This window comes from Leguminivora glycinivorella, chromosome 22, assembly GCF_023078275.1.
Source record: "Leguminivora glycinivorella isolate SPB_JAAS2020 chromosome 22, LegGlyc_1.1, whole genome shotgun sequence".
Lineage (NCBI taxonomy): Eukaryota > Metazoa > Arthropoda > Insecta > Lepidoptera > Tortricidae > Leguminivora > Leguminivora glycinivorella.
In genome coordinates this window covers 231,285-240,797 of record NC_062992.1, presented here as the reverse complement: position 1 = coordinate 240,797, position 9,513 = coordinate 231,285, and the positions used below count along the sequence as shown (strand labels likewise).

Here is a 9,513-nt window from a genome sequence, read left to right as displayed (position 1 = left end):
TGTTTTATTTTGAACCACTTCAAAAACAGTAGGTCTATATCTACATGATTATCTACCAAAACCATACAGGTAAGTACTAAATAATATTTAATGTTATTTTGTGGCCGATTTTTGAAGCCATCAATTAGGTACCTAGAAAGTACGTACATCAACTGTACCTATCTATAGATAGGTACGTACTATACCTTAGTATCTCATTATTTAAACACTTTGTTTGCACACTAAAGATCAATGTACCTATAGCTTTTTAAGTTTGTGTTAAGAAAAGGGGTTTTTCTATAGCAAATTTCCCGGGTCATGAGTCAAATTCGGCCCGCCGAGTGTACCTACCAACCTGCTTGTCACAGGCCAGGCACCATGAAACTCATTCCAGGCAATTGCGCAACGCAAAATAAAATGTTTAGTAAGTAGCTCACTGAAATCGGGAAATGAAATACGCCAAAAGTTGCATTTGAAGAATTGAGTAAGAAAGCAGTATTTTTATTATTTAACACTGTACATACCTACATTATAAGGAAAATGTATAGTAAGAATGAATAATGTGTCAAAAAGGGTATCATGTCACCTTATTAAAGTCTTTGCAAGAGAGCCCAGGACTTCATTATTCGAGTACAATTGAACATAAATTCAGATAAAAAGGTGTTTACTGCATGGACAGCATTTATTCATGGCGCGCCACAAATGAGTATGAGTAAACTTACATAAAATAGATACGACATAACTCAAGCCATTACAATTTATCTAAGATGACAAAAAGGCGAACTGCAGCAGCACAACAGTGTAGGCGACCAGCCCGCTCAGCAGCCGCAGCGGGAACGCTGCGTCCAGCTGGAACACGCCGAACGCGGACATCTTGCGCGGCGCCGCGCGGTTCAGACGCAGCACGTTCTTGCACGTCTTGCGCATGTCTGTGGAATACACGCAAACTGTAGGATGTGCTCAGGGTTGTATTCCCGAACGGGTACAAAGAGCACATGCAACTGCTCACAGACAGCCCAGTCCAAGGGTTATTTCAGAATTTGGGATCAGATTAAACGAAGGATAAGACATTCAAGTTTTAACAGGCTTAGCGGTAGAATTTTTACACGTATCAGTGAAATATCAAAAATAGGCAAAATTTTATCTTAAATTGTCCATGATTGGGTCCGTTACCTTATAATGAATTTACTACAATTCATCCCGACGTTTCGAATACTTTACAGCATTCGTGGTCAACGGGTGACCCCAAATGCTTTCAGGACTTAGGAGGATTTAGCGATTTTAGGATTCCTTCCTGTTTTTGGTAGTTTTGCTTATAAATAAAATGTCAATGAAAAAACTAAATATTTCCATACCTGCCAAGTATTTATCGGCTGGTACAACACTGCTTAAAATCTGGGCACATGAACCCTCGGCGCGTTTTATATTCGTATAGAAGTTTTCGCACGCAATGCTCAATGTCACCAGAATTATATAATTCTTTAAATTCCACAACACAATGGAGATTTTGAGCATACTCGGCTGTTGCTGGAAAAGGAAAATAAATATTAGAGTATACTGACAAATATAGAGACAAACTGAGCTACGCTCGCAGCGATTATGATAAATAGCACAGAATAATATAACCTAACCACAAAATTTTCATTAAAAAAACTCGACATAGTGGACCGATTTTCATGAAACATGGCTAAGAATACTCCCAACTAATAAAACTTATGATGCCACAGACTGACACACGCATAGAGACAGAAAAACAGACATACACGTCAAACGTATAACACCCCGTCGTTTTCGCGTCGACCGCCGTCGAATTACAAACAATAAAAATAACTATAAATACCAAAGGAATATAAAAAAGGAGAAATTATTATTGAGAAACTTAACAGTCTCAAATTGTGATTCAGTTTCATGGAACGTTTTGTCGGAACGGTTGGAACGAAAGTTTCACACGCTTTTAAAATTACACTTCCACATGTCTTTGCTATCAACATCGCTTCCAACTAAGGTTTGACTATAATTGTGTCGCTTAACTTCAAACTTGGGTAAATCCATTCTGCTGTAAGGTTTATTATCTTTTAAATCATATTATACTTTTTTATATAATCAACCTTAAATCAGAATGGTTTGAAGCTAAGCGACACAATTATTAGTTCCAAATATTTTAAATTGTAATTTAATTACCAAACGGATTAATTATCTTAATGTTATTCTTGATATAGCTAATTAAAATGTTAGAAATATATGGTATTGTTGAAGACAATTAAATACTTACAGTGGAGGGTTCACCAAGGTCCGCTTTTTCGAACTCTATCATGTATTGCAAATTCATCAAAGTGTGCATAAATGTTTGGAGCCCGAAGATCGTTATCTGAAACAATGGTGGGTAAGTGGTGTGATTGGTGTGAGTGATTTATTCCCTTTTTAATCTTATCAGCCATATGCGTTTTTACTTGGGGAATTTGCTTGGAATTTTTAAAATAGGATAACTACTGTTTGGGTGAAACCTGCTACATGTAAGTATTATAATAATTGTTGTTAATGACATGTGAACTTACCGAAAACTGATACATTTGGTTGTTTAAACGAAATTCTTGAATTATATCTCCATACGCACTGAACATGTCACTCCCAGAGACCTCAAAATCGACAACTTCTTCATGTCTACTGTGAATTCTCCTATATTCTTCCATGTTATGGATCCAAGCATTTAACTCGTTTTTAATCATTACAACATATCGAGTAACGTGAACTATTTGCAAATCAAAAATAAAAATAGGTACTGACAAATAAAAGTTGACCAGCAACTCAATAACGCTAAAAGTTAAGCAAGCCGAAAGCCAAAGGAAAACGTAAAGACTAATAACTAACAAAACGGTGAACCAATTATGAATCTTGTGTTTTTTGAGAAAATCTTGTTTGCCAGTTTTAATACAATTGAGCACATTTTGAGACTTGATAATAAAGTCAACGATACGGTTCCTCTGGAATGAATTGATGATATAGATAATGATAGTCATCAAACAGTAAAATATGGCGTCGAAATAAAGCATAAAGGCGACTGCCCCAGTTCTAAAATCTTTAGTAGTATCAGAGTAATAAATGAACCGAAAGACGTGGCTTAATGTAAGAACAGTACACCCAATTACGGACTTGATGTAGAAAGACGCTCTGTGGTCGGGGGTGACAAAGTTGTTGATGATGTAGAAGCTAGGCATCAGGAACCAAGATTGAACAAGGTTCAGTGGAAACAGCATAGCTTGGAAATTCTTGTCAATTATATTGTTGAGCAAGTACTCAGATTGGATCCTGTTCAACTTCCTTTTATTCTTAACGAATTTATTCATCTTAAATTCAAAAGTAAAATTATTTTGAACTTGACACTATGAGGGCTATCACATTACTGTTTGAAAATGTGTAACGCGCCAAAGTGTTATTAAGGTGCTAATTAATTTAAAAGGATAGTCATATGTGGTATACAAAAGTCAATTAACCTACGCTATCAATGATTATTGATTATTGATTATAATTTTTTTAAGCTCTTTTAATTAATTCATGTGATAAGACTCCAGTGAAGATTAATACTTACATATAACTTATAAGGTACATTTTCGGCGAAAACTATCACGCACAAAAGTTTTGCCTTTCCAACTGATTCAGACGTTAATATCTAAAAGACAACTGGAATGAAATCATCTTAAGAATTAAAAAAACTTCTACTTTTATTATTTAACTTATTACTTATTACATTTACTTACGGTTTTGTGTGTATCATGATCGATATTTTCATCGTTGTCATGTCACTTGACGTGAAGCAATTATCTTAATTTCTACTAAGTAATAACGTAGAGTGGAATTAATGTTTATTATTAGTAACAAGGTACATATTAGTTAAACAGTTTCAGAAAATGACATAATATAAAGGAAGAAAACATTTAAAATATTATTCCTACATAATGTGATTTGCAACGATAAAGAAAAATCTTGGGTTGAATCTTAAAAAGTAGAATATTACATAATAACTTAATCTGAAGTTTATTCTACAAACAAAAATCGTTAATATAACTATTGATAAAACGCAGCGTTTCTATGACGACAAGAAGGCGAACTGTAGCAACACGACGATGTAGGCGACGAGCCCGCCGAGCAGCCGCAGCGGGAACGCTGCGTCCAGCTGGAACACGCCGAACGCGGACATCTTGCGCAGCGACGCGCGGTTCAGACGCAGCACGTTCTTGCACGTCTTGCGCATGCCTACAACAACGACACAGTATAAAACCAGTAATCATTCTTCTAACAAATTTTGCGCCGCGCGGTTTGTCTTTGAGTAGTGCTCGCACGCAGCGAGGTGCAGAGAGTACATGCGAAACCGGATGATGCCGGTCGCGTCAGTACCTACGCGCCGCGCGTGCGATACATCCAAATACTGATCGCGTCGCCGCTGCCGGAGATTAACTACTGAGTCCTTATACTGTGACAATGATTTCTTATTTTCTTGAGTGGCTAAACCAAAAACATGAAGAATACTTTATCTACAGAGATAAAGAGGAGGAACTATGTGTATGAAAAATGCCCATTAAAACATTAAATAGGTGGCGCTAGGGAGGACAATCTAAGATGTGAGGTCTTGAATCCCGGCGACGAAAATTTCTTTTAGTGGTGTTTTTTTCTGTAGTGTATAAATGTTTGTTTCTAACCGTGGTTTTTAATATACGGAAGTCTCTGTATTGTTCAGGCGACGTGTCTGCTTGTTTACCAACTATTACTTATCGCATAAAATGTTCTTATAATCTACACAGAATAAGCTTTATTGAATTTAATTTGACACTAAGTAAATTTATGTAGATAAGGAGTTTGTCACATTAACTTTATTTTTATATTTAATTAGACATACTTGGCCATACTAACCACAAGCTCGATCCTCGCTCAAAATGTTTGCGCAGCGATTCTCAGCAATTTTGATTGTTTTGTAAAAGTTTTCACAAGCGATGCTCAGGACCATCAACAGGAGTAAGTTCTTCACGTTCCACATTGTAGTAGTGACTCTCATGAATGTAGCCTCGAGCTGTCAAAGGAAAAGAAAGCATATCTACAATCAGTCATCATAATTACGAAAGTCAATGAACAAAATTAGTACATTACGGTACAAGTGAGAAAAAGAAAATTTCCTTTTCAGTTTCGACCGGACAAGAAATGAATGACTTCTCTCTGAAATAGTTATTTGTTATACAAGGGGGTAAAGTTGTATTTTAACGCCGAGTGTGGAATTGAAAAACGAGCAAGTGAAAGGATTCTATAGTTGAACCACGAGCGAAACGATTGGTTCGAGAATAGAATCCTGAACTTGCGAGTTTTTTAACACACGAGAAGTAAAATACATTTGCACCCGAGTGTAACACAAAACTTTTCCCCTCACTATAGCGAGGAAACTACAACGCAAAAAATGCGTTTATCACTGCTTCCAGTAGTTCCACAGGTGGTAAATCATCTTTATTACTAGATTCACCTACTTTTATCAATTTTAAAACAGTTAATTTGACTTTATTTAAGGTCAAATTACTTTACCCACTAGTGGATAAAATGCGTTTTTACCCGCTGGTATTAAAGGACAAAACACGTGTTTCCGAGCTAGTGAGGGGAAAAGAAAATTGGTAGCTCGTGTCTATTTAAAACACTCCCTAGGGTCGAGTTTTTATTTAGGTATCGCCGCTCGTTCCGAACTTCCTTTTTTACGCACTTGTATGGTAATGTACTATATCGCGTATAATAACTTTATAATACGTTATAAACATATGCGTGCACATAGTAGGTATTTCTTCCTCGGCCACCCGTTGACCACGGACGCTGGTAAGAGGCCGAAACGCAAGAAAGTATTGTATAAAGACATTTTTCTACTCGTCGACTTTAATCTGTCAATTAGGACACCACAGACTAAACTACCTATACGTGCTGACTTTTCAGTGTTGGATAGTTTTTGACACTTAGTAAACTATAATATTTCATTATACATACTTCACTTTAGTCAACTATAAAAATTTCAAAAATAGAAGTTCACATACAACCTGACATTTTTTTCTGCATCTGAAACACAATTTTTTTCTCTCACGTTATCGACCAATCAGAGACAGTTATTACAAACAATTGGTTGCCAGGTAATTCGATGTTGATACAACGGTGAACGACGTTATATATTAACATTAATTTTCACTTGAATGATGATATTTTTCGTCCATTGATGATGAAGATGATGACTCATAGAAAAAGTATTGTATACAATAAGTAATTAAGCTTTTCAATCTCGTACTGTACTATTAGGCTACTCAGCAAGCTTCGTGGCCTAAAACATGGTACTCGACTGAAAAGCTTTGTATTATATCACGATTGTATACGCAATATAATCAGTTTTCATGGTTCTAAAACAACTATCGCGTTAACTGTAGAGAATACAAAAAAATTATCAACTTTAAACCCCATTTTGTGATTTTTATAATCAGTACTATACTAAACTTAATGGTTTGATATGGATCGGATACGTCAGTCTCGAAAGTAACATTTGTGTTTTAAAAACGTAATTTTTGACACAAATTATCTGATTTATATCCTGTAGTCCTCTATTAAATAGAAATAGGTATAGAAATATTTATTTTATTAACTTATAACACTTTGGGTTCTCTCTATTTCTCGCTATATGTACTTACGTGTGTTATTTGAGTGCGTGACTTTCCCATTTCGATTAAATTCTCCAAGTTTATTAAGATGTGCACAAACGTTTGTAATGCAAAATGTGTGAACTGCAAAAGGAATATTTAATATATTTGCAGATTGTTTTTCTTTTGAGTATACAGATGTAGTGCGAAAAGATTTTCCATCGTATTTTTACGGAAACGTACGACCGTGTACTGACATGGACTGAACTAGCATGACAAATACAAACGTTTCTGGAAAAATACCTTTTCAGTACAGATGTTGTTTTTTTTACGCACTAGTGCGAGAATCGGTTCATTATATGCCAGGTCGAAACTTCGGAGGCTCATCTGTACTGAAAAACGTCGTACGATACACGTGCGAAAAGGAAATTCGAAACTCGTGTCGATTTTCCCTTCGGTCGTGTTTTAATTTATCGCCACTCGTTTCGAACTTCCTATGTTACGCACTTGTATCGTAATGTACTATGTCGTACTACATCTGTAATTCATTTACATATTCAACTTACCGAAAACTGATAAACAACATTTGTTAAATGAAATGATTTAACGATTCCTGCGTAAGCATCAAACATTTCGCGATCCAGTATTTTGAAATCACCATTTTCTCCCTCAGATTGAATTGATAATTTCTTATATTCTTCCATGACTTTATTCCAAGCGACTAACTCATTTTTCAGCACAACAACCATACGAATTAAGATTACCACGTGCACGTCAAAAATCAACAACGCTACCGTTATGGCAAACCACACAGATAAATCCAGAAAATCAAATAGTCTTATTGCACCAATTAAGTGACCGACATATGTGCCAAAGATACTTATCACACTTATCCAGTTTTCTATCTTGTGCTTGAAAATAAAATCTTTTTTACCGATCTTAATATATTTCAAGACTTGCTGGACATTTATTGTAAGCTCAACAGCGTTATGTCTTTGTAACGCAGTGACAATGTACAGAAGAATGGAGGTTATGGAATAAAATACAACATCGAAACAGGTAAGAAAGAAAATGACACTGCTGTTCAAACTCTCGATAGCTTCGTGGAAGTAATAGAAATGAAGACAGTGGCTGAAGATGCACATGGTAGCGCCGGCCAGAGACTTGATGAACACTGTCACGCCGCTGTCCGGGGTGATGAAATTATTGATGATACTGAAACGAGACATGAGAAAGACCACAGGGACTAAGCTTAATGGAAATATCATGGCTTGGAAATCTTCATCGATTATATTGTTTAGCAAATATTCGGTGGGAAAGTTGGTTATCGTTGTCACTTTATTTTTGTTTCTTTTATTAATCATTTCTCTGTCTGTATTTTATATTATATGAAATTATAGATTATTGAATGGGTGAACCTGCCTTTCTATAATGAAAGTAATATTAAAATGATATTCTTTAAAATTTAGAAATTACTTAATAGTGTAAACAATACAAAAATCAACAAAAGATTAAAAGAAAGATAGACATGATTATAATAATAATACATTGCGGCTTTCCGTCTCAAAGTTATTTCATGTGAAAGTACAAACACAAAATAATAGGGCTTTATTACAGATCAAGCATGCATGGATCCTTAAGATATAGAACGCCACCATTAATGAGATTAATAGTAATGGTGCTACTCGTATTGATCAATTGAATACTACGAATAATAGGAAATGCGCGTCATACATTATACCTACATAATACAATACGTACAACATAGAATCGACCCTAAGTGAAGGACTGAACACAATGATTATTCCATTTATGACTACAAGTAGTACACCGAGTACACGGCGGAAGGATCTGAGGTCGGGAACCGCACCGTAGTCAAATTACTCTATATGTAGGCCACTTACCAGCCACGGAGAGAGGGCTTGATAGGACTCATTTGTATATGATTGGGCAAATGTAACTCTGTATAAGACAAATGAGTGTTAGAAAATATGTAAGGTGCATTGGGGTAATTCCGAAAGTCGCATAAAAATCACCATTATTTCTATTAATCAAGATTCCCCTTTCGGAATTATCCGAGCATTTCTGTCATTCGAAATTACCCTAATGCACCTTACTTTGAACACATCATGAAAAAAATTTGCGCGTCCATATGGCACAATATATTAATATTATTAAAGAAAACTCTATTAACAAAATTCATGTATTACGAGTAATATCCATTAATTAATATCCATTAACTGACTATAATAAAAACAAAAGCAGGAAATGGACTGATTAAATTACACCAAGTAGTAATAGTAGGTATGTAACAACCTGTCGTGACGCATTTACAATATTTACATCCTGAATTTTAATACAAATTACTTTTGGGAAGACACTTTACAACTTGACAAGTTACGAGTACCTACCTATATGTATAACTAGTTAGGTATGCAATAACTATAATTATATGTACATAGAATATAATGAATAAAATGTCTACATACATGAAAACACAACACAAGCCTTCTTGAGCTTACCGTGGGCCTCAGTCAATCTGTGTAAGAATGTCCTATAATATTTATGTTTATATTTATTTATTTATATTTATACATGAAAAAGAAGGACAAAGATCTTATTTATTTATTTACGAACTAAACACTTAAAACTAGGGCTTGGGTTACCCTCATCTGGCAGAATAGTTTTGGTCAGAAACTCACTTCGCATAACATGTTTCGCAGAATGTTAATTTTACAGAAAAAATAGTTGGCATTATTACTACCACGCATACGACACACTTGGCAGGATATTGTTCTGCAGAACATTATTTTGGTCGAATTTGATTTAGCATAATTATATATAACATAATAATCATGTAATATATATTAAGTTAGTTTTAGTACTAACA

General features: G+C 35.1%; 2 protein-coding genes across 2 annotated transcripts; both read right to left on the bottom strand.

Moving 5' to 3' along the window:
- Positions 1–3: 3 nt before the first annotated feature.
- Positions 4–1,594, bottom strand: LOC125237993. The gene is made up of 2 exons (XM_048145259.1): positions 1,335–1,594; positions 4–908 (listed from the first exon to the last, which is right to left on the bottom strand). Exons 1-2 carry the CDS (start codon positions 1,492–1,494, stop codon positions 742–744), a joined length of 327 nt encoding a protein of 108 aa, XP_048001216.1. The 5' UTR covers positions 1,495–1,594; the 3' UTR covers positions 4–741.
- A 2,371-nt stretch (positions 1,595–3,965) lies between these two features.
- On the bottom strand, positions 3,966–6,732 carry LOC125237697. The gene is made up of 3 exons (XM_048144849.1): positions 6,675–6,732; positions 4,885–5,041; positions 3,966–4,230 (listed from the first exon to the last, which is right to left on the bottom strand). Exons 1-3 carry the CDS (start codon positions 6,702–6,704, stop codon positions 4,064–4,066), a joined length of 354 nt encoding a protein of 117 aa, XP_048000806.1. The 5' UTR covers positions 6,705–6,732; the 3' UTR covers positions 3,966–4,063.
- Between the last annotated feature and the right edge of the window lie 2,781 nt (positions 6,733–9,513).